This window comes from Syzygium oleosum, unplaced genomic scaffold (genome assembly GCF_021117445.2).
Source record: "Syzygium oleosum isolate NSW1041296 unplaced genomic scaffold, Sole_v2.1 Sole_v2.56, whole genome shotgun sequence".
Lineage (NCBI taxonomy): Eukaryota > Viridiplantae > Streptophyta > Magnoliopsida > Myrtales > Myrtaceae > Syzygium > Syzygium oleosum.
The window spans coordinates 609986-636223 of NW_026607540.1; the positions used below are offsets into that span (position 1 = coordinate 609986).

General features: G+C 36.7%; 1 protein-coding gene, 1 long non-coding RNA gene and 1 pseudogene across 2 annotated transcripts; all 3 read right to left on the reverse strand.

The window, feature by feature from the left end:
* Window positions 1-14437: 14437 nt before the first annotated feature.
* LOC130136978 (uncharacterized) lies at window positions 14438-17219 on the reverse strand. Its single transcript, XR_008815665.1, has 4 exons — window positions 16957-17219; window positions 15697-15765; window positions 14586-14744; window positions 14438-14497 (listed from the first exon to the last, which is right to left on the reverse strand). It is a non-coding gene; the product is annotated as an uncharacterized LOC130136978 (long non-coding RNA).
* Window positions 17220-18495: 1276 nt separating this feature from the next.
* Window positions 18496-21944, reverse strand: LOC130136965 (TMV resistance protein N-like). Its single transcript, XM_056307619.1, has 3 exons — window positions 21336-21944; window positions 20966-21244; window positions 18496-19467 (listed from the first exon to the last, which is right to left on the reverse strand). The coding sequence occupies exons 1-3, from the start codon at window positions 21942-21944 to the stop codon at window positions 18496-18498; spliced, it is 1860 nt and encodes a 619-aa protein (XP_056163594.1).
* Window positions 21869-24858, reverse strand: LOC130136973 (toll/interleukin-1 receptor-like protein; annotated as a pseudogene).
* Between the last annotated feature and the right edge of the window lie 1380 nt (window positions 24859-26238).

The window sequence follows — 26238 nt, forward strand, 5'->3', positions numbered from 1 at the left end:
GGAATTTCATCGTCCACAAAAATAGTTAGGCATAGATTATTATCGATAATGAAAGTATTTTTCATTGACTGATTTTTATAAACGATATAAGCAATCATTTTTTGGAAAATGTCTTTCAAATCGCTCATTTTCCAAGAAACAAATGCACCCTAAGTATAACCTGCTCACCTTGACTCACCTCACTTCCAATCATGACCGAGAATGACGAACCACGCTGGATATTGAATTCATGGTAAATGAGACCGGTGATGATCCACAATCGGTGCGCCCCTGAAAGTCCCTAGGTAAGACGTTGTTGGATGTTTGTTTGTAAAACAAACAAAATAATGCTCTTTCCTTTGTCCCACATATGAAAGTTTTGAGAAAGTGGGCTACTTTATAACTGTGAATATCTTCTTACTCCTTAGAGTGAAGACAATGGGGTGTGTGCTAGTCCACACAATAACCCGTGCGGGTGCACGAATAATTGCGCGATTATTAGACGCACTTAGCACTTTGCACGCTTGCGCGGCCGTGGTTTAATTAGCACTAATCCCTTTATTTTTTATTCTATTTCGTAAGGTTATCTCATTAATCTTTATTAGTTGAAAGGTTGTTTTTTGTTTATTAAATAATTTTCGAAATTATGAAAATTCGGAATTTTATTTATATATATTTTTATTTTATTTTATTCCGAATTTTACATGTGTCTTTTCAAGACAACTTTTGGAGATTATACTTGTTCAGTTTTCAATCTTTCCCGAAGGGTTGCATTTATTCAGTTCGCCACTTCTTCCGAAAGAACATCTTTGTTAGCTTTGCAACCTTTCGTGAAGAGTTGCTTATGTTCTTTAAGACCGATTTCTTTCGAAAACTGCAGCCATCATTTTTCAATTGTTTCCCAGAGAGACCCTGGAGAAATACTAGAATTGCTATCTAGTATTCTCATTTTGAGACTTTGTTGTATCCTGGAGGATTTTTGCCGGTGACCATTAGTAACACTGTGGGACAAATAAATCCTTAAGGAAAGTGATATCACGCCTCAAAGTCCGACTTGATTGCTCTTTTGATTCGAAGCCATTTATTTTTACAACAATCTTAAGGATTTATTTCTATTCAACAATGGAGTCGGAGACAATCAAAATCATGAACCAAGACATGGTCAAACTGGATCAGTTCGATGGGAACAACTATGCTCGCTGGAGGGACAAGATGATGTTCCTACTCACTGCCCTGAAGATATCCTATATTGTGGATCCAAAATTGGCGCCTATTGAAGATCCAAAGCCTACTACTAAGGGAGGACAGCCAAGTGCGGAAGCTGTTGAAAGGATAAACAAGGAAAAGAGGAAACGTGAGGAGGACGAATTGCTATGTCGTGGACACATTCTGAATACACTGTCTGATAGATTGTATGACTTATTCACTGAGATGAAGTCGGCCAGAGAAATTTGGAACGCACTGGAATTCAAGTACAAAGCGGAGGAGCAAGGTACCAATAAGTATTTGATCGCAAAGTCTTTTGATTTCAAGTTTATTGATACTAAGCCCTTGTTGGAACAAGTCCACAAATTACAAGTGCTCGTCAACAAAATTCGTGCCCTCAAAATTGAAATTCCATAAACCTTTCAAGTTGGAGCAATTATTGCAAAATTGCCTTCAACTTAGAAAGACCACGGAAAAAGACTGATGCATAAGTCGGAGGACTTCACCTTGGAGCAAATACAGAAACATCTTCGTATGGAGGAAGAGTCACGTATACGTGATAATTCTGTTTTGTATGATTCCAAGGTAAATGCTGTGGAGAGAAAAATAAAAATCGGCCAGAACTTTAAAGTAAAGAATGGGCATACATTTAAGAAGACACACAAGAAGAAGAAGGGTTGTTGTTTTGTTTGTAGCAAATAGGGACACTATGCCAAGGACTGCATTCACCCCAAGAGCATATCAAAAGACAAGAACATTCCAACGGTAAAGGCAGATGCAAATTTGATTGAAGAGAACTATGTGGCCATGATTTCAACCATGTTTTCAAATATGAACATTGCTGAAATCAATGGTTCGATGGCTATGGTTTCTGAGATCAATTCTACTACTATCCAATCCGGTTGGTGGTTAGATTTTGGAGCGATAGTCCATGTGTGCAAGGACAAATATATGTTCAAGCAATTTGAAGAGATTGTCAACGCAAATGTTCAAGAGGTCCTGATGGCGAATAATGCTCTTGCAAAGGTTGCTGGCAAAGGCACCGTGGAACTTGACCTTACTTCTGGAAAGAAGATTACTCTTCTTAATGTTTTTTATGTACCCGAAATTAGGAAAAACCTAGTTTCAATTGATTTACTTTGTAAGAGGGGTTTTTGAATTTTGTTTGAATCCGACAAGGTTATCCTGTCGAAGAATGGGATGTTTGTGGGGAAGGGCTATGCCAATGATGGCATGTATCAACTAAGTATCAATAATATTTTCGTATCTTCTGCTTATACTATTGAACCTGCTTCTTTATGGCATAGTAGGTTAGCACATATAAATTTTCGCTATTTAACAAATATAAAAAAGTTAGACTTGATTAATTTTAATGGCGAATTAGACAAATGTGAAATATGTGCTAAGTCTAAACTCATAAAGAAACCATTCCCTGGTGTTAATAGAAATTCGAATTTGTTGGATTTAGTGCATAGTGATATATTCGAATTCAATGGCATGTTAACTCGTGGTGGTAAAAGGTATTTCATTACCTTTGTGGATGATTGCAGTAGATATCTTTATGTTTATCTTATGAGGTCGAAGGATGAAGCTTTTACCATGTTCAAGAAATATAAAGCTGAAGTTGAAAATCAATTGGAAAGGAAAATCAAAGTTCTACGTTCAGACAGAGGTGGAGAATATTTCTTAAATGAATTTTCTTCATTTTGTGAAGAACATGGTATTATTCATCAAGTTTTCGCACCATACACTCCACAACAAAATGGTATGGCTGAAAGGAAAAATCGATCTCTCGGAGAAATGGTTAATTGTATGCTTTCGAATTCAAAGCTACCAATTAATCTTTGGGGAGAAGCATTGCTTATTGCATGTTATATTCATAAGAGAATACCATCTAAGACAAATAACGTGAGCCCTTATGAATTATGGAAAGGTAGAAAACCGAATATGTCGTACCTTAAAGTGTGGGGGTGCTTGGCATATTACCAAGTACCAGACCCCAAGAGGACGAAACTTGGTCCTAGAGCTATCAAGAGTGTTTTCATTGGATATGCTGAAAATAGTAAAGCCTATAGACTTCTTGATTTAGAGTCCAATGTCATTGTGGAATCAAGAGATGTTGAATTCTTTGAGAATAAATGTTTTACGGGTTCTGAAATTATTGAAAATAATTCAAAACCCATAGAAACTCAAGCAGATTCTCATGAGAAAGGAACAAATGATTCTAGAGACATGAGTGAATTGAGGAGAAGCACTAGAGCAAGAAAATCTAAGGATTTAGGTCCAGATTATATTACTCACGTTTTCGTTGTTGAAGGAGACAGAGATAATAACGTGGTAAATAAATACCCTTTAGTATTAAATTTAGAAGACGATCCTAAAAGCTTTGTTGATGCTATGTCTTCTAGAGATGCTGCTTTTTGGAAAGAAGCTGTAAATGATGAAATGGACTCAATTATGTCCAATAATACTTGGGTATTAGTAGACTTACCAAAAGGATCCAAGCCTATTGGTTGCAAATGGGTTTTTAGAAGAAAATATCATTCTGATGGTTCTATCCAAGCTTTTAAGGCTAGACTAGTGGTAAAGGGGTATAGACAAAAGGAAGGAATAGATTATTTTGATACGTATGCTCCTGTTGCACGTATAACTTCTATTCGAATTCTCTTTGCTATAGCTTCCATTTATGATCTTTGTGTTCATCAAATGGATGTCAAAACTGCTTTCTTGAATGGAGACTTAAATGAGGAAATTTACATGGAACAACCAGAGGGTTTTGTTCTTCCTGGAAATGAAAGGAAAGTATGTAAATTGACGAAGTCTCTTTATGGGCTTAAGCAAGCTCCTAAGCAGTGGCATGAAAAATTTGATTCGGTCATATTGTCTAATGGTTTCATCCACAATAGTGCTGATAAGTGTATATACTCTAAGTTCACTAAAGACTATGGTATCTTAGTGTGCTTGTATGTTGATGATATACTTATCTTTGGAACGAATATGACTGGAATAGTTGAGACTAAGAAGTATCTAACCTCCATGTTTAAAATGAAGGATTTAGGTGAAGTAGATATTATCTTAGGTATTAAAGTTAAAAAGTATGGTGGGGGTTATTCTTTGAGCCAATGTGATTATGTTGAAAAAATGCTAAATAAATTTCATCATCTTGGTTTCAAGGAAATAAGTACTCCATTTGATCAGTATTAAGTTAAATTATAATACTGGTAGAGCGGTAGCACAACTTGAATATGCGAGTGCTATAGGGTCTTTAATGTATGCGATGCATTGTACTAGACCTGATATTGCTCATTCTGTGTGCAAGTTGAGTAGGTATACTAGTAATCCAAGTATAGAACATTGGAGGGCTATTACCAGAATTTTTTGTTATCTTAAGAGAACTAAAAATTTAGGTCTGTTCTATAATAATTATCCGGCTGTATTAGAAGGATACACCGATGCTAGTTGGATTACAAGTGTGGGTGATAAACATTCCACTTATGGATGGATTTTCACACTTGGCAGAGGTGCTGTTTCTTGGGCGAGCAAGAAACAAACATGTATAACTCACTCAACGATGGAATCCGAATTCGTTGCGTTAGCGGCAACTGGGAAAGAGGCTGAATGGATCAGGAATTTGTTGTTGGATATCAAATTATGGCCTAGTCCTATGCCTCCTATCTCTATTCTTTGTGATAGTCAAGCTACTTTGGCAAGAGCTTATAATAGCACTTATAATGGTAAGTCTAGACATATTAGTCTAAGACACGAGTACGTGAGACAATTGATTCAAGATGGTACCATAACAATTGTCTACGTGAGGTCAAGTAATAATTTAGCTGATCCTTTTACAAAGGCTTTACCAAGACAGATGGTAACTACGACCTCGAAAGAAATGGGGCTAAAACCCTTTAATTAAAATCACCAGTTATGGTAACCCAACCTTTTTCTAGAACATCATTAGTTACAAGGTTTAATGGGTAAGAACAAGTTACTGAATGTGATTGTTTGATACTAACGCTAGCCCTGATATGAGAAGTTATTATCGTCTGTTACGTTTTAGAGGATGAATTGAATTCTTAATGAAGTATAGTACAAACTTGTAATGTGTTAATAGTAACAGAAACACATGGTAGATACTTCACCTATATGAGCTTAGAAGTGGTGCCGCTTCTTACGAAAGTTTGGGTTGCTTTCTAGAGAGCTCATGAAATAGGATCAAGCACAAGGCCATAATAGTGCGGAGTAATATAGAACTTTTCGCTGAAACAAGAGGTTAGTATATGTGCGGTATGTCCGATTCTATTATTTAAAAGTACAAGTTTAAAGCTGAGCTACTTGTCCGTTTGATAGAGTTTTGAGATACTTGCACTAAGTAAAGGTTTAACTCGAAAGAGACTTTTATGCATGTACATTAATCTCACCGAAATCTTGGCTGTAATGTTTTTTTTTTTAATTTTTTTTAAAAAAATTTTATTCATGAAATCTTTGTTTTACAAACAAAGTGGGGGATTGTTGGATGTTTGTTTGTAAAACAAACAAAATAATGCTCTTTCCTTTACCCCACAGAGGAAAGTTTTGAGAAAGTGGGCTACTTTATAACTGTGAATATCTTCTTGCTCCTTAGAGTGAAGACAATGGGGTGTGTGCTAGTCCACACAATACCCGCGTGCGCGAATAATTGCGCGATTATTAGGCGCACTTAGCACTTTGCACGCTTGCGCGGCCGTGGTTTAATTAGCACTAATCCCTTTATCTTTTATTCTATTTCGTAAGGTTATCTCATTAATCTTTATTAGTTGAAAGGTTGTTTTTTGTTTATTAAATAATTTTCGAAATTATGAAAATTCGGAATTTTATTTATATATATTTTTATTTTATTTTATTCCGAATTTTACATGTGTCTTTTCAAGACAACTTTTGGAGATTATACTTGTTCAGTTTTCAATCTTTCCCGAAGGGTTGCATTTATTCAGTTCGCCACTTCTTCCGAAAGAACATCTTTGTTAGCTTTGCAACCTTTCGTGAAGAGTTGCCTATGTTCTTTAAGATCGATTTCTTTCGAAAACTGCAGCCATCATTTTTCAATTGTTTCCTAGAGAGACCCTGGAGAAATACTAGAATTGCTATCTAGTATTCTCATTTTGAGACTTTGTTATATCCTGGAAGATTTTTGCCGGTGACCATTAGCAACATTGTGGGGCAAATAAATCCTTAAGGAAAGTGATATCAAGCCTCAAAGTCCGACTTGATTGCTCTTTTGATTTGAAGCCATTTATTTTTACAACAGACGTCGCTGGCCTTTGAAACAGAGCAACAACAGAGACGTTAATGGAGGACGGAAGCAAAGAAGCGCACGTAACAGAGAAAGAGGGGATAGAGAGTCCACGGACAAGATCATGGCATCGTCGAGCACGTTCAGCGAGCTTCTCTGGACTTCAATCTTCGAGAGACTTGCTTTTGCTCGACCACCAATCCAAAGCTTGAGGTCGCCACCGCCGAGTCGTCGATTATCTCTATTTTGAACAGGTACTCCTCGAATCCGAGTCCAGCTTCTGTCATTTCATCGAACACCTTCCTTGCAAACTCGATTCCTCCTCCACAGCGCAATCAACGGCAATGCAACTCGGAAAAAAGCGAGGGCGAAGCAGGAATGAACTGAAATCATATCGAGAATTCAATTAGATGCAAAACAACTTGATTCAGCTGTGGGCGTCATCAATGAGTCAGCAAAGGCCACAAACGGCTTCAAAACGTCGCCCTCAGAATAGGGCCGAACTTAAGGGATGGGCTGGAGATTTATTATTTTCTTTTCTCTCTTATTTTTCTTTTTCCTTTTTCTTTTATTTTTTTCATAAAAATGCATTTTCAACTTGTTGGCAAACATTTATGAGTTAAAATCTCCCTAATCGACTCTTTAAAAATAATTTTCAGCACTAGACAAAAATTCAAGTTTATGTGTCCTTGCGGACCAAGGCCATCTTATAATTCTTTCACGAAAGATGGGTAACAAAAGTAGCACTCTTACTAATGCCACTTAACACAAATTGATATGAATCAATTAGTTTATTACAAAATTACAGTGGAAGTTCCAAAGATCCTTAAAGGCATTCAGCTTTGGAATGGAACACAAAAATCACAATATTATTATCAAATTTTGACATAAAAAATCGGTAGCATTGGACTCAATTTCTTTCGATCTGATAATAAAAGAATATTGTATAAACTTTGGATATAAGAGTATAACTCTTGTAAAATTACAATAATGTTGAGTTTGATCAAATGTCAATCAACCTTAATATGTGCCTCAAGTACATGCACATATCATAAAATGAATTCATGCCTTACAAGAACTAAGCATCTCCCAAAGGAGATATTATATATGTATCACTAAGTTGATTCACTTAGCAACAAGATGCTGTAAAATACTCTATATGACGAGCTCACATACATGTAAGGCCATACAGATGCCACAAGTTTAACAAGGAATTTCTTTTATAAGCTTCCATCTCATATAATCAAAACTAGCCAATACCTTCATATTTCAATCTAGCATTTCAAAGGAGACAATCGAACAAAACCTTGAGAGTTTTGATGTATTTTTTTTACAAACTCGCCTGTAGGTGGAGAATGCAATAGACAAGTAGAAATTCTCTCTATTGCCAATCAAAATGGCACATCTTATCCTACAAAGAAATCCAACACGCCAAGTGTGCGAGATTGATAAGAATCGATATTTCATCCGAGTGACTATCCTTGTGATCATAATAGAATCCCCATTACGACAGAGCAAATAACTCGTCAATTGGAGCCTCTCAGTGAAGCTAATTATGAGACCATATCAGTCTAAGAAAGCTTATCTCCTATGGTCAAACAAGCCTGCTAGACTGGTGTGTCTTACTACACTGCCTCAAATCCTCAATGTACAGATTACAATAATGCTCTCTAGGATGTGATTGTATATCATTAGATAATAAACATCCCATGAAGCTTACGACTTGTGAGTGCTCCGCAAGTCACAATGAGTGAACCACTTTGTTGGTCAAACACCCTTATCAAAATGTGCAAGTATTCTCGAAACCGGGATGTTAAAAATAACCAATGGTTACATGAGCAATTCCACCGTTCTCAATATGTGAAGCACTCTGGTGCTCAAGCACATATTGAATCACGTGACATCTCCAGACACGAATGCTCAAATAACATGAGAAAATTTTTCGTGTGTCCCCACAAATAAGTGACTTTAGCAACCAATCACTCATCGTACATCATGAAACTTTTTATTCACTTTAGAGACTTTGTTTCAAACCGGAACGTTCAAAAAACACAATATTTCAAAGAGAATATGTATGTAATTTCTCATATCAAAGTAATTTTGCAGCACCTAACTTATAAAAAATTATGAGTATTCAATTTATCTCAATTTATCTAAGATAAAATCTACCGTAAATATGCCAATTAAAAAAAAGGACATTGGCACATGGAGCACAACGCAAAAGACCGCACTGAAAATGGAGCCCAAAAGACTTGTCACGTGCCTAGACGCGCTTCTTCTGCGCATGGGGTTTGCCTTGCATACGCGTACAGTCAGTCATCGTCAACCTCTGGCAAGGTAGCTTGACCGGGTCGCGACCCGGTCTAGATTCGCTCCAGATCCGGCATTAGAACGTAGCAAAGTCGACCTTTTTAGCACAACTGAAGCTCTATCTCGATTTTTTATGCATTAAAAACCTAAAATCCTGATTGAATGCTTTAATTCGAAATAAAGTCTGTGATTTACCGAGAGATAGACCAATAAACGAAACTTACTCGTGCATCTAATAGCCTAATGATGGTCCAATTATAAGGAATTTGTACCATTAACACTTGGTCTCGTCTAACCCTAGCAACCCGAAACACCCAAAACTTGATTCCGGTGGCCCGAATGGATTTCATTTGAAATTAAAGCTGCAAAATGACCGAAACTGCTACAGGCAGCACAATAGTGAAGCCGATTTGGACATATAATAAGAAATCGACATCCCATTTGAAGCTTGTTTACTCCAATCATAAGAAATTCGCAGAGTAGAACTGATATTCAACGTAGAACAAAACTCCCTAACTGATTTTGAGCATTAACAAGTAAAATTGTCGAAATTGCACCACATGATTTTCGGTTCTCTTATTCATGCCGAAATCTTCAAGTTGGAAATTCTTGATGCACAGATTATATTAGGGCACGAAATTTATGGAGTATGAGAATCATTGCATAAGTAACAAAAGCCACAAATTAATTGTCCAAACTAACAACCGAAAAGGTCAAATTGCAAAAATATCATTTCCGGTTCACATGCCCTTCAATATTTGAAATTCGCACAGCATAGGCCGAGTTATAATATAAAATTTGCCAAGAAGATTTAACATAGAACCGGTATTTAAAATCCCACATTGATACCAAAAGAATTGAATTCCCGAACTCGCCCATAAAAACCCCTGAAATATATGCACTATACATGTAATTACATAGAGATTATGCATCAAATGAATTCTAAACCCACATATAGCAGCTCTTATACCACATGTAAGAAATGCAATGATCAAAAACTGACACATAGAATATACAGCACCTAGCCTTGAATAAAAAACAGATACCTGGTTAGCTAATTATCGTCTTTGAATCAAGCACTACGGATAAATTCATACAAATCCAGGACTAGGCTTTCGTCTCTTTCTCCTACCTTAGATGGTCTTGATGGATAAAATGTAGGTGTATGAAATTAGGAGGAGAAGGGAGACCATAACCTATTTATGTAGCATATTTTAATAGACTCCTCCATTACAGGTGTCACTGTTAAAATACTAGTCTTCACTAATCGCCAACCACATTATTTCCGTAACCAAAATATGCTAAGCCCTATATAATATGAACACATAACCATAATTGGGCAATATAACATTCTCATATATTTTATAAGTACTATAACAGAGTATTTTTCACGGACCAAAATATTATACAATTAATATAGCCTGCATTTATAAAAAATTCGAACACATTGTGGTCCAAAATTACCATCTTCCTGCTCATGTTAGACTGTGGATCTTTCAGTCAAATGATTTGGTATTTTCAAATGTTTTAATAGATTGGGTTATGATCAGTACTAGCTAGAAAGAACTAAAATTTCGACATTCATAATCGAAAGAAAAAAGGTCTCACGTGTAGGATTGAACAATACTGAAAGCACACTCAGGGAAGAAACAATTGCCAATTGCTCTCTTTTTTTTTTTTGGTCAGAAAAAGCACTTTCATTCATTTATTCATTCATGAATCAAACTCTACCAGAGCTAGACAAGTTGGTTTCTAAACACAAATTATTCCAAAGGGGTTATTGGGGGTAAAGAAGACCAATTCAAAGGGACAGTCTTGTTCCTATGGGTCTTAACAATCCAATCAGCAACTTGATTAACCTCGTAGGGACAATGAGCAACCTTCACCTTAACCAAGTGGGCCAGCAGAAACCGGCATTCCTCAATGATTTCTTGCATGGCTCAAGGGCTTTCAACATTACCCGTGGTAAGCTCCACTAGTGACAAGCAGTCGGTGGATACTACAGAGCACAAGTAGAGAATCGACTCATTCACTGCTAGGGCTTCTGCAAACAGAACCGAGGGAGCTTGCACGCCTTTCGCAAAGCCAGCCACCAACATACCGCATGAATCCCGAACAATTCCAGCTATCAAAACTTCCGTTGCTCCCTCCGTCCACGAGCAGTCGGTATTGAGCTTGAGGAGTCCTCTGGCATGCGGTACCCACTGTTCAGGTAAGCTCTTGTTTAAAGAGAGGGCAGCGTCGACGATTGAGCTTGAGGAGTCCTCTGGCCGCCAAATCCCTCTTCACGGAGCAAAACATTGAGATTTTTATGTACTTTTGGCGCCACCACGCGACCAATCAAATCATTGAGATTTTTCCACAATTATATGCTAGGAAAAGTCAATGATGATCACGACGTTAACTAGCTCTACAAATATTATAAATTTAAGTATCTAGGACATAATTGGTGCAATCTGGAAGTTTAAATCCAGTCAATGCATTCTTTGCTAGGAAACCCATGTGAATCACATGCAAATTATTTACCACTTTTTATCATAATTAGGGATCACACATGATAATCATGGTTAACAGGCTATAATTTAGAAAGGTCACACAATGCCGCCAGCTTTTTATATGCACAAGTAACTGATAATCATTCATTACACAGCAAAGGTCCATCATAAAACTACACATGATGTACATGACGTTCATAAAAGCAAGGAATCATACTTTCAAAGGTCTTACCTAGTTGTGCAGAGGAACGAGAAGATTCAACGGGAGGAATCAATGCACATAGATCAAATGAGAAGCCTCAGTAACCCGTGGCCTGGGAGGCTTTGGAGCTGAAATCAAAATATTAGCATTCAGCATATATCTATAATACTCAAAACAAAAAATAGATTCCACACTATCGTAAACAGCAAAAGAATGGAAAAGGAGGGAAAAAATGGCCAACAAGAATGATATTCTTGTTACAGGGTTCTATAGAACAGAGAAGAAAACCAAATTCATTTTATCATTGCGTAGACAAATTAATCAACGCCATCTTTTCTGTATGTAATGAGTTTCCAAAGTTTTATAATGATCTCAGAAGCACGAAAAGGTTCTGGTCTAATCAGTCTCTTCAAATATTTGCAACTAAAGAGCTCAAATTGGAGAATTGCTTGACCAAGAACCATATATGTTCAGTAATTCACGATAGGGATCAAGGTAGAAGATATTTCTCTCAACGAGTCTAACCAACGGATTATCAATTATTAAGATACTGCACTTCCTCTTTTTTCCTTCCGTCCCATTTCTCAAATGGCAATCTGGCTAAGAATACCCGGTCTAGAGGAAAGCTATATTTGATAAACAGGGCATCTGAAAATTGGCCAAAACAAAAAAATGACTGGCCATCTAAAACTCTTTAACTTTTCTTTACTGGGCATATTCTACACCTATTCATAGCAACCATTACATGGCTGACAACCGCTCCACTCAAGAGTGTCAGTCTGGTAAAGTGTAGCCACCATTATAGTTTCCTTGTTCTTAAAATTCTCACAGATGAGAAACCGCTTCTGATGCCATTATCCCTCCACAACATTTGAAATCCTTTGATCTAGAATTTCCATTACTGCAAGAGAAACAAGAAAAAAGTTGGAAACATTCATCAATCAGGCAGACACTTGAAAGGGGAACACAGATGAAATTTCTGTGGAAACCAACAAATGGTCCCGATGAATCTGCATTTTTACCTAGTTCATCTGCTCGAAACCCAGAATAGATTCCAATTGCAAAACGTGTCCAAATATCACGGCAGACATAATTTAGCAGACTAATTGACAAAGCACTTTGCAAAAGAAGGTACTATCTAAGCAAAAACAAGTTTTCCGATAGGAGAATATGTTTTGTTTAAAAAGTTTACATTTCGGTCCTCAGATTATCAATTTTAAGAAATGTCTGTACTCTAGGAAATAGGTTTTCATGCAAGCAAATTATCTCTAAAGTGTACCATTTGATTCAATTGACAGTACCTAGGCTCTATTAGCGGCATTGACCTTGGCAAATTCTTGGATCAAATCTAAAAAAGATGTGTGTTTTGTGTTTTGGGTAACTATGGCTTAAAATTTTTTACTTTAACAATGCCTTTGGGCCATTCTATATTTTCTCTTCTACGTAAAACCCAATGTCCATGGATGGCTTAAAATTTTTTACTTTAACAATGCCTTTGGGCCAGTCTATATTTTCTCTTCTACGTAAAACCCAATGTCCATGGAGAACAACTAACATGCTGTAAACAGGGTGATACTTAGAAGCTTTTAATTCAGATGGGCAACTTCTCTTCAGAGAAATTTTGGTACCAGGATCTCATTGAGAGAAGATTTGTGGATGATTTGTATACTAGTACTGGCCAGGATGGGTTTCAATCAGCTATGTGTTCCGAACGTTGGATAGGAACCATGCTCACCATTATGACAACAGTCTCATATTCTATCATGAAACTATGCAATAATTGGGACTAGTTTTTGAGCTCCAGAAGGAGGAAATTGAGCAAGGCAGTCCTTTATCCGCAAGATGAGTCCTCTTGCTTGATGTCGTATTTAGAGAGGCAATGTGCTAGTTCATGTTTCCCACACTACTTTTGACTCGTAGTCAGATTATTAAGAGCAGCATAACTATAAACTTCAATCTCTAGAAGTCTAGAGTTTTCATGGTTTATTTCCTTTTCTCTAAATTTTTTTGTTAAGATGCATCCTTAGTACATCTCTTGCTTCTTCTCCCTGTACTTGAGCTGTTGTTCTTTAAAAAATACTTGAATAGAAAAACAATGTCCGTAATCTAGATTAGCTACTTCATGAACTGCGAAAATCACAACGAAACAAATCCCGTTTCAACGTTTTAACTTTTGTGTCAACAAAGTTTGAGTAAAACCTTGATGAGTTTTAAACAAGCTTAGAAAACATCAAAAGTTAGATCATAGTAGCGTCAGACAGATGAAATATCATTCTGGAAACACAAGTCATACACCGCAACTTAGTAGGCACCTGCTCTCACGTATGCAAGAAGAGATAATTACAACTAATAAACACAAAAAGAGGTTTCTTTGTCAAGTACATTGCCCATGGCATATCAGAAAGCATAATTTACTCATGATTAAATTATCACATTTCTTTGCAGATTTCCAGATTTAACCATGACAACACTAAAGACATCAAAAATCTGACTGCAGTGAGAAAACGTGAGAAACAAAGGGGAAAGGGAACAGGAAAGAAGAAACTAATGTTAGCTTAACTTGTAGCACTTCCCAGAACTGTACATCTTCTTGGGCATATGAAAAGAATACATAAATGTCTAACAAATCACAAAGAATTCAAGGAAAAGGAAACAAAGCGGAGAAATTTAGAATTAATATATACTTGAATTCTGGACGCTTCCAGAAACTCCACTTAAGGACAGAAAAGATGGAAAATTAGCTCCATAAACCTCCATTTATTTTCATGGTTATGTGTTGCAATATTTAAATAATGACAACAAACAGAACCACTACGAAATCACATCCATCAGTAATCAACATAAGGAAGACCTCCAGTCAGCTTTACTTGTCAATCATCATATGTCACAATAACAAAGTGGAGCTAAGTAGCTACGAAATTAGCAACAAAAGCAAGTTCAGAAATGCATGCCTTGGAGCTACTGAATGCAACACCAGTATTGAGCCACAGCCTCCAAATTTATCATTTGTACAGCCATAATATACTTCCTTTCTACCTAAAAAGGGGTAAGAGAAATCTTATTATTTATGAATAAACCAATTCAGGAAAGTTTAGTTTTATTTCAGTATGACCAATAGATGTACCAATGATCGATAATGCTACTGCACATATATGCATGGTTCACATGTCACATAAAGGGAGTATACTGAAAATTTCTCTGCAACTTCTGTAGCTGAAAATCCAGTCATCTGCCACTGTTCCTGAAGGACATCAAGAGCTTCCATCTTTGCATGTCTTGTTGCCTATGAAAGAGCAAGGAGAAAAACAAAGCAAGCATATCAAATTTAGGAGCTTTGTCAGAAAGATAGTTTCTCACAGTGTAGGTTAGCATAAATTTAGGAAATGCATTTCATGAGGAATGTTTTCTCCTTCAAGTTAACTAATTGAGAGAATATATAAGATAGATTAAGGCATATACTACATCAACTCAACAATTTTTGCTCGCTTGAAGTTGCTGAGAATCTCACATGGAAAAAGAGGCTTCTTACTGGATTAGCCACCTCCACCTTTTATAACAGTATTTTTATATATACCTGGTAGCAAGGTGCCTTTATTCTTTCAGTATGCTACACAAGATACTAAAAGGGCCATATATTTTTTGTATCGACTATTCATTACTGTCCATAAAATCATTTATAGCAGTGTATTGTCACCATAAAACTATAAATAATTGCAGCAATAGACTATTAGATAGGAGATGATCTCTACCAGAAATCAGGCTTAAACTATTTGTGTACATGTGGCCATTGTACGAAGAAATGTGCCCAAAGAGTTGGTTCTTAAAATCTCAAAAGTCAATACAATGCTCACAATGCTTTTTTTATACCAAGTAAGAATACCAAAGTCAAGCTAACATACAGCCTAAGAAAATAATATTAGGAACTTCACAAAAAATAGATAAAGACCATAATATGGCTGCAAACAGAGCGTAATGGTAAATGAAAAACGCAACACATTGTGCATAATAAAGCAAGAATATTGCTATTGTTGGCCTTAGTCATGTCTTATGAAAGAATAATGTGAACAAAACCCTTTACAGCCTAATTATGCATGCAAAATTCCACTATTAACAAATTTGTTCAGATATATTATTGAAAACCATTCACTAATTTAGTCTAAAATACTAATCATCTTAATTAGAAAATAAGATAACATATCTGAAACGCACCTAGTTACTGAAAATCAGTTTCTAACCCAACTGCAACTTCAAGGCTTTCCAAAGCAAGCTTTGCCTTATATAAGAAAAGCAAATAGGTCTCGTTACTAGTTAGGAGAAGAAAACATGAGGAAAAGAGTTAGAAATTCTTTCATGCATGCGTGCATGCATTCAAGCAATTCAAGAGGAAATCAACATCAAGTTGCTACCAGTAGAAATATTCAGAGTGTCTCATAGCTACAGATCTAATGAACGCATGTCTCATAGTTATGTGATCAAGATCTTGCAGGTCCTGTATATATACTGGTCACAAATTCCAAGCAATGGTTATTACCACATTCTCATCCTGTAATTCAAATGCGAATCCCACCTAACTGTCGAACTTATATGGCTCTAACAACACTAAAGCACAAACAGCTACTAATTTGAGAAACTACATGTTGCTGACTCGAGTGAGTCTTATCATTGGTACCTCAGAAGCTTATCTTTCATTAATTAGGTTATAGTCAAACATTCAAGAAGCTTCTAGGAGCTTTAGCTTCTAGGTCAATTTCCTCCGTAAACGCTGGCACATAAGCATAAAAAGAGAACACTAAACTGTTGCGAAGGCCTCAAAAATCAGAATTGACAATCAGCCATTTGTGCTTTTGTCTCTATTCTACTGAATAACTTATGTAAACTCCGTGTTTCTTGTGATTTTTTTCTTTTTCATACCCATAGTCTACAGGAAGAAAGAAAATAACCACCTAACCAGTTATTCATGCGCACAACTCATGCTCCAAGTAAACTTGCTTTTTAATTCTCCGTAGATGCCAAAGTCAACAAGTGGTAAAAGGACTCGACTGTCCAGCAACCTTTCTTGGTGGCTTGCCATCTCACTGCATCTTCTTCATTCCTAAATGGTTTTGCCTCTTCAAGCGCTGCATAAAACATAGAGACAGAGCCCTATCCCAGCGATGGAAGTTTTTTGCAAGTCAATAGTCCTGGAAAACCTTTCACCCACTGCACATCTGTATGAGTTGTACATACTACATATCCATACACCTCAAAAGCAACCCCCCCTTAACACCACTGTGGCTGGTTGTCCGCTGCAATGCCTGGTTTCGCGTAAGGGAGACCCAACCTATAGCACCCGGAGTGGCTCAGTTTTCGCCCGAAAAGCGAACTAAACCAAACCATGCACAAGCTACTTCCCATTGTTTCACTCTCCCTCTGCTTGTTTTTCCCATTGAACCTAGACTTCACCTACTTCTTTGAAAAAATTGCCACATATCAAAAGAAAGGAAGAAAAGATATACCTTCTAGGGATCGTTGCTGATTTTGCAGCGCGTAATGTCGATTGCCAGTGAATTCACCACCAAGCATCCCCAGACTAAACTTACGAAGAAGCACCTTATCCAACGTCTCTCTAACAAATTCACGGACACATTCTTCAAGCTCCCGCGCAATTGTAGAACCGTACGAATCAAATTCAAAATCGATATGATCTACAGCAATCTACATGAAGCCCAGAACCTCAAGAGAGGATCTCTCACCCCAAGCTGCTTTATCAGTTTCCATGGCTTCGGTCGGGTGGTAGTCCGTCGCCTCCGCTCGCCGTTCTCCGTCGCCTCCGCTCGTCGGTCTCCATCGCTGTCGATTCGCTCGGGACTCTGTTTCAGGAAGACCAACTCCCTTTGCTCGTCACCTACGTCGGCAGGTGGCAATCTTCCATTCGTTAGAGCTCACTGGTGGTGTCGGATGGAAGACGATCAGTCGTGATGCTGAAAGTGGCGTCGGGGGAGAGAGAAAATCTTAATACGAAGAAAAGAGATAAAAGAGAGAAGAACACGAGAAGAAGAAGAAAAAAAATCAGCGAGCTCACTTGCCAACGAATTGCTTCCTTAGCAAGTTTCTCGACCGTTCCCTTCTCCATTGATCAAATTGGAAGTCGACATAGTCTTGATTCACTTGCTTCAAACGATAAAAAAGACACGCTCTCTCTTTCTCTCTAGTACCATTATACTATATTTCTCAATTCTCGTTTGATAATCTTGCAAGCATTTTTGTGCATCTGTTTCAATTGAACCATTTTCGTGTATAAGTAAACTCTCGACTCCTGAATATGTTGATTCATGACCAATCTCGTAGAGTAAAGCTGGATCGATTAATCGATTATCTTGAAGCACAGCTTTCAAATCGTCCTCCAGTTGTTTGCAAAATATTCGCAATCCCCACTTTTTCATGTGTTTACTAGAAACTGTGAGACTAAATTGTACATGACTCCCGTCAATTCGATCAAAATCGGCTACTCCCCACAATTTTGGTGGTCTGAGATAACGAAGCTGTATATGATCCAACTCCAACGGTTCGAGATGGAACCCGTGTCTTTCCCTTATTTGGCCATTAACCTCGATAACCAAACGATATGAGTTTTCACTTTCCTCCTCATAATTATCCTTATCGAGAGAAACACATACAGCAAATCCAACAAACTTGTCATATAAGTCTTTTGAAGCCATGAAAGATATGGAATCCTTTTCAACAGGGAGAACCCACTCCGGCATCTCTCCTCGAGGGAGAACAGCAGAGTAATTAAAAGGCTGAAATAAAGATAGATCATTAGAAAGTACCCAAGTTTTGTTATTAGTACCCAAATAGAACAATTCAATTTGAATTTAGTAAGTAATCCTAAAGAATTCCACATGGAATTAGAGAGCAGAGATCCCTTGATCCTTGCTTGCATTAACATACAAGTCTCATGTGATAGAAATCATTTCCATAAAAGTACGGTAGCCAACTCCATTACATGCATACACGTGCAGAATCACTTTATATTTGTTTGATTTTCTTAAGCCTCAAATCTTGCATTTTCTGCTATTGTGATATCCAACCATGCACGAGATCCAGCATAGAGTCCATATCGATATGCGTGCGTGTGTGTGCATGTGTGTGCGTGAGAGAGAGAATCTAACCTGGTAAGGCGAGCAAATTTCAGTCATGGTTAACCCTCTACGAACAAAATCATGAACTGAAGTTAAATCTCCACAATTTTGCAGAGATTCGCAATTATCCGTCCGAAGAGTTTTCATAAAAGGTGGAAGCTTGGGAGTCTCCTGTAATTGATGGCAATTATCAACCAGCAAATAGGACAAATGATGACGTTTATTGATGGATGTAGGAAGGCTAGTAATATTGTTCCCTGACAATTGTAATGTTGTCAAGAATGGAGAGCATGAAAGATTCTCAAGAAAGTCTACTTCGGACAAATTACATCCTGAAAGGTTTAATTGATGTAAATTTGAAAGTTTGGTCTTTGTACAAGGATCAGTTGAATCCTCGTACCTTGGAAACCCCATTAAATTTGTGCAAAAATCGAGAGCCAAGACTTCAAGGTTTTGTAACTTGTAAATGCTAGATGGAAGACTCATCAGTTTCTTGCAATAACCTACATCCATTGTCTTCAAAGAGACAAGATTTTCTATTGATGCAGGAAGTCCTTTGATAGCGGTTCTTTCCAAATAAAGCTCTTTTAGGGCTTCGAGTTTATGTGGAATATCAGGGAACCTTTCAAACTTTGTGCATTCTTTAAGATTGAGAGTTCGAAGATTTTTTGACTTGAGCTCATTTGGAAAAACACTAAGTTCAGAGCATCCCTGGAAATTTAACTCCTGTAGCTTGCAATGATATGCGATGGACTTGTGGGCTTCGACCAAGTTTTTACAATTACGGAGATCCAATTCCTCGAGATTTGGAGTACACGAGAGGTCCGGCATGCGAACCAACGACTCGCACTCACTGACATTAAGGTACTTCAAAGTTTGGAAGCCCTGCAAAAACAGCGAAATCAGGTTTGATAAACATTCTGAAAGGAACAAAAAGGGGTGTTTGTATGATGATGTTGCTTCCTTACATTAAAATCGGGGGATTCCCGTTTGAGAATTGGTTGATACCGAAGCATATCCATTATTTATCTTTCAAGAAATTACTATATTTTAGGTCGTCAATCGTAAATATTGAGCAACTTGTTTATTTAATGTAGAGGTGATCTGCTACGGAGTCCACAAATATGCTTATGTAAGCTGTTGTGCATAGACAGGGGAGTCAAACCCGTGAAATGATGGTAATCTAATATCGGATGTCATTTATGTTGTCCATGGTTTTATAATATTGCCTACACAAGACATGGGGGAGATTGGGTTTCTCAAGGGAAAGGATATGTCACAATTACATATCCTCCACTGTTATATAATCTATATTGACCGGGTGAACACTGAATATGTCCTAATTACACATCCTTAGGCCACAACACTCTTCATGGGGAAGGAAGCAAGGAGCTTCGGTAGATCAGGCACACTCGGAACCCACTATTCAGGTTTCTGAGTGAATTTCTTAACTTATTAATTAACTTTTCATTCAAAGTTACTATAAACTGATTTTGTGAGGATAAAATATCGCGCTGAGAAATTACTAAACACTTAGAAACTTTACCAGTAATTATACATACGTACACACACACACACACACACACATATATATATATGTACATTTTAGTAACTCAGAGTTAACTCTTATCATTTGACATTTTAGATATTATTTGAAATAATTGGATAATATATAGACGCATAATATAAAAAAGTTCACAAATAAAATTGGGTTAACAATTATTAAAAAAGATTAGAATAAATATCATTAAAAATCCACAATCGACATGCAGATTTACCCCTTATTAATTTTCATCTTACAAAAATCCTAAATTGGTACAATTGTGACACATTTACCCTAAACTAATTTTCGTCCAATAAAATATCCCAAACCGGTATTCCTCACCCAAATCTACTCTCTATTAGCAGATGAAAATTAGTTTTGGATAGAATAGAGCCGTGTGTCATGCATGTGGCAATCCCATATTCTAAGTGAAGGGTCATGCAGCGAGTATGCAAATGTGGCCATGTAAAAAACTATGCCACGTGTCATATCATGTGACAATCATAGAAGCATAGTAAAGTGCCACGTGGCTAGTGCAAATGTGGGCCACGTAACAAAACAATACCACGTGTCAGGCCATGTGACAATCATAGAAGCAAAACAAAGCATCACGTGGTGTGCATAAGAATGAGCACATTGTCGGATTTTGGCTCTAACTATATATAATAGATGAAGGTCAAGAGTATATGTTCTATCACAATGAAATTTTCCGAAAATCAATAAAATTTAAAATTTGTTGAAGTTTTTCAAAGACAACGAAACCAACTTGGAAAAACATTGGGAAGAAAATACAAATTTCATATATTGAATTCAAAAGGGCTAATGTAGGTAAATACTCACCTTAAATTGATTTGGCACCTTTGTGATACTGCAATTGCTCATATCAAGTCCCACTAATTTCTTTCGACCAGAGGAAAATTCTGGAATCCGAGGAGCACATCCAGCCCATTGAAACCATCTTAGCTCATTAGGAAGACATACAGAACCTTGGAAAGAATTATGCACATTGCGCAAAATGAGCAATCTCAAACTTCTCATTTTTGTAAAAGTATCAGGACCGATACATATCTCTGTCGGCTCAGGTGGCTCCAACACTATGGCTTTTACAGCACAATTTTCCTGTATATACAAGACTATTTACTTATGCATGTTCAACAATTAGAGGCAAAAAGATAAGGAAGAGAATTTTGATGGTATTTGCAAGCCTTACCATGTCACTTGAGAGAACATCGACAACGTCATCATATAGCCATAGTCTAGTGCGTCTTGTGGGATCATTGCTTTCTTGGTTCACAATATCCATACCCATCAATTGAATCAAGTCATGCATTTGTATGTCTTTGGTCTCAATTCTTATCAAGGACCTCTCAATGAGAATTTGTAATCCTATTACTGCCTTAAAATCACAACTTTCGAGAACTTTCTTTACATACTCACTATCCCGCCCCTTAAAGAAGCAAGCAATGTGGAGAAAGATCTCTTTCACTTTTGGCTCTAGTCCATCGTAACTTATTTTGAGCACATCATTGATGCCTTTTTTAGGAGCCGTAGAAATCTCATCTAGTGCACTTTCCCATTCATATTCTCTTCTACCTCTTAAAAAGGAACCTAGCACCTCAAGTGCTAAAGGAAGGCCTTTAGCATGATCTAGAACACTATCCACTAGATTTGTCTTGATTTTAAATTTTTGGTGTATCGGAAAAGCATGCTTACAAAACAGCTCACGAGCATCAATATCATTCAGTTCTCTAACTTCATACACGTGATCTTGATCTATCCCGAGATAAGTTAGCAAATGGCTATCTCTTGTAGTAACCATGATCCTACTTCGATTACGAAGCCAATTACCTTCTCCTATTAAAGCATGTAATTGGCACAAGTCATCCACATCATCAAGGATGAGGAGAACTTTTTTGTGACAAAGTCTTTCTTGTATTAGATTAATACCTCTGTCAGCATTGGACACTACTAATCTTTCTTTCAGTGCTAATGTCTCAAATAGTAATTTTTCTTGCAAAGTAACTAAATCCTTGCAATCTTTTGAAACTTCTCGAACATTCGCCAAAAAACATGAATTCTCGAATTGTCTGAAAATATCATTATAAACTGCTTTGGCTAAAGCCGTCTTTCCTATGCCTCCTTGTCCCCACAATCCCACCATGAGAACATCATCATCAGACTCAAGCTTTAACATCGATTTCAACTTAACCACTTGGGAATCTATCCCAACTGGATGCTTAGCAACATGCAAAGGTGTTCGGTCTAGGTGAATGGAGATTTCCATCACAATTCTTTGTATAAGCTCTGACTCATCTCTGAAAAAAAAACGGAAAAAGAAGTTGTGGCATCGTTTTAGCAATTTGAATAAGCAAATAAAAAGCAATTACTAGCCAACAATGACAAAAGCAGTGCATCATATTTTCACATAACCACAGCCAAAACAAAATGTATACCCACCAAGTCGAATTAGAACTCAAAAGAGCTCCACAACAATCAAAACAAGTTGAGGGTTCAACTTTTAGTCATCCAAGTGATTCATGTTCTTTTGATTTATACATAACAATTTACTTATTTTTCTTGTTGAACTGTTATATGTGATTTATTTATACGCTTAATCAAAAAAAGCTACTCAAGACTATGAACAATGGTTAAGATTTTGATTTGAAAACTATAAAAATACCCCGAAGCACGATGTCATTGCCTTACATGGCCTGTACACACTAATTATCCTGTATAAAGCGTTGCAAACTTTCTCTTTCCTTCCAAAGAAATGAGGCAAGTGCAGTAACACATTGTCGCGACCGAACTCCCGAGCCCCTTTTTTTTTTTAAACAACAACATGCAAAAAAAGAAGGGGGGCTCGCCTGGTACAACAATACAACGGTAATAAAAACTAACATGCAAAATATTACCGCGCAATCCTAGGCTTATCTAATTTAAACATGGTAAATTATGCATAATAATGCTACAATAAATTAAAAGAAAAAAAAATGCACATATGCCTAATGTCTATATGCAATGCATTTAAATAGAAATATTTTTTTGTTTTAGGAATTAAAGAAAATTAATTCCTAAATTTTGTGTAATTAATTTTGGGCAAATTAAAAATAAGTGTCAACACACATACTTAACATCTTGTCCATTGATCGATCAGGTTTTAGCATTTTATATTGTTCAAATAAGTCAGTAAAACTTTCAGGCGATGAAGTCCTATTGTCAATTTTTTTACGGGAAAAAGCCTCGTGTCTATTCTTTGGTTTGCTACATGTGATTTTTCAAACTCAAAATGCCACCGGTAACGAGTTTATGACTCGGTTGACCAAAATTGAAAATTTGTAGAGCTCAATTAACCAAAATGAAATGTGAAAAACTCAAATAGCCCACAAACAAAACGTTTACAACTTTTATTATACTTCGAGGAGGGCAACAAGGATCCAAAAGAAAGAGCTCCGAATGAAACAAGGCTTAGCAAAAGCCAAAGGCAGAATTTTATTGTTTCGTTACAAAAATAGTTTTTTTTTTGTGACGGTGAATTTCAACAAGTGTTTGTAAGTATCGCAAGCTGTCGGTGAAAAAAAGATGAGTGACTTTTCCTTTCCCATAACTTGTTAGTACCTACCAACGATTTTATGAAATCACCAATCTTTTTTATAATTAGTAAATAACTAATTTTTTGTACTAACTTACCAAAATTCGTTTGCATAACTTACGGCCTCAAACTTACTAACTTTTATATGAAATTACCAGTATAAATTTAGAGTGAATCATCAATATTCGTTATATTAAATAATTACCTACTAGTTTTGGGTTACCAACTCTCACTTGTGCGCCGTATGTTCTTTTAATTTACCATCTTCTTTATTCAGTTATCAATTCTCATTTGATTTACTTAACTAATTTTAGAAATTGCCGATCTTAATTAAAGTGACTTGCCAACATCTCTACAATTAAGTTACCAATTAATTTAGGGTTATCAATTATTATTTGAGTTACTTGCCAAGTTTATTTTTCTTTTAATTATCAACTTTTCTTATCTTTTGCCAAATTTTATTTCTCTTTCTTAACTAAGTCTTAGATTTATTAACTCTTATATGAAATTCCTAACTTTAATTTAAGCCACTTAAGAATTTTCAAGAACGATAAGATGAACCATCTATATATATACTTTCACTCATGTGTAAGTAGATTTTTTTTTTTACAATCTCTATACTTTCTTGCAATATAGCTTCTTAAATAAAATATGGACTCCACTCTACTTACCCATCTTTCAAATGCCATCCGGACAAGTAACTGGCATCAGAAAGAGCTTTCTCCCATCTCTTCACTTCCTTTGAATCCTTCCCGTACTTGGACTCATGCTTAATCATAGCATCTCTGTAGCTCCCTCTTGGTGTTCTCAATTCTCTAGGTTCCACTTTGTAAAACAAGGGAAAGACCATGAGATCGCTTTCTTTCTTACAGTCAATGGTTTTCGCCAACTCTTCCAAACACCACCATGAGGAAGCATAATCCTTGGAGAAAACGATTATTGTGATCTGTGATTCCTCTATCGCCTTCATAAGCACCGGCTCTATTTGCTCTCCTTTTCTAAGCTCCTCGCTATCAACATAAGTGTAGATTCCTTTCTGATCAAGAGCTTTGTAGAGATGACCGAGGAAGTTATTCCGGACGTCCTCGCCTCTGAAACTCAAAAACACATGGTATTTCCTTTCGGGTTTTAGTGAAGAAGCCATTAGATGATGGAGTTCAACAATCAATAATGAGTATTATCTGCAGATTTGGTATGATACTTTCAGGTAGTTCGTTCGCTATTCAATCTCCTTGTTCATCTATTCTTATACTGGCGGACAGAGGTGTATAACCTTTTTAGGGCAGGGTCAACAAAAAATAATATTAGAAATTTGGAAAATGATAGTGCTTATCGATCGACCAAGCTATCTGATAGGTGTGAACACGTGAACTTTTTTTCCTGAAGACGCACATCACGGGTTATTCAGATTGGCTGATTGACAATTGTTTGTTTGTTTGATATTGTATTTATTGGTAAATTGTCGATAAATTTGACCGGTCAACAGGCCAAATGGCCGACAAGGTAGAGAATAGTATAGATCGCCGCGGTCCCAGTGGACTCAATTATTGCACAAACTGACAAAGAAACTTTGCTGGCTTCCTCGAAATCACATTCACGACCTCCGTGTAGTTGTTTCTTCTTTGCTAAATAGTAATTAAACACATGACCCTCAAAAGACATATCATTATATGGACAATTAAATATATCAGCAAAGAATAATATTACATCGCTTCAGTTGTGGACCACTATATCTAATAGGTGTGTGCAACCATCAACTTATTTTCACTGGAAATCGAATACCATAGCAGTATTCGGATTATCTTATTTGACACAAGTTTCTTTGTTTTTATATCAAATTTATTGTTAAATTGTTGATGCACTTGACCGGTCAACAAAATAAATTTCAATTAATCTACCAGATTGGAGCGAATGGCTTTTGTCTATTTATTCTTTGATTTTTTTTTTGGAAATGTAGTATTTCATGTCATTATGTTAGCTTTTATCGTATGCTCACTAAAAAAAAAATTATGGCTTCCTCGAAATGGCAATCCCAACCTCCAAGTAGTCCTTTTTCTTTGCTTTCTTTTCTTCAAACTATCAATAATAATTTAACACATGACTACTCATAAGATATATAACTGATACATCCAACTAAGTATATAATTGGCCTAGCCCTATTTCATTATTTTCATACCTTAGGGGCACGAGAACAAAAGCCTAGCTATCATGGATGTAACATCCTGAATTCGACCCACTTTCGTGATCAATGAAATAAATGTTTATTTCTCATTTCATTTTAGTAAATCTCGCCCGGAACGGATTTTTCTCGGGATACTGACTAATAGGGAATGACTAACTAGGAAAACGGTACGTGGACCTAGGAACTCGATCGCGAATCGAGTCCGATTCCGAGAAACGACAAGGGAATATTTTGTGCCAATGTTGGCCGATCCAAGGAGAGTGACGGATTTGATTTGGCCAACGACGTACGATTGGATCTCGGGTGATTCTGCACGACCGAGAGTATGCGTGGCGAACAATC

Excerpts from the sequence above, each read along its gene's own strand:
- LOC130136965 (XM_056307619.1), bottom strand. The coding sequence starts at position 21,944 with ATGGTTACTACAAGAGATAGCCATTTGCTAACTTATCTCGGGATAGAT. Across the intron at positions 21,245-21,335 it reads ATGTTCTCTCAAGTGACATG|GAAAATTGTGCTGTAAAAGC; the intron begins GTAAGGCTTGCA and ends TTGTATATACAG. Across the intron at positions 19,468-20,965 it reads AGGTGCCAAATCAATTTAAG|GGCTTCCAAACTTTGAAGTA; the intron begins GTGAGTATTTAC and ends CTGTTTTTGCAG.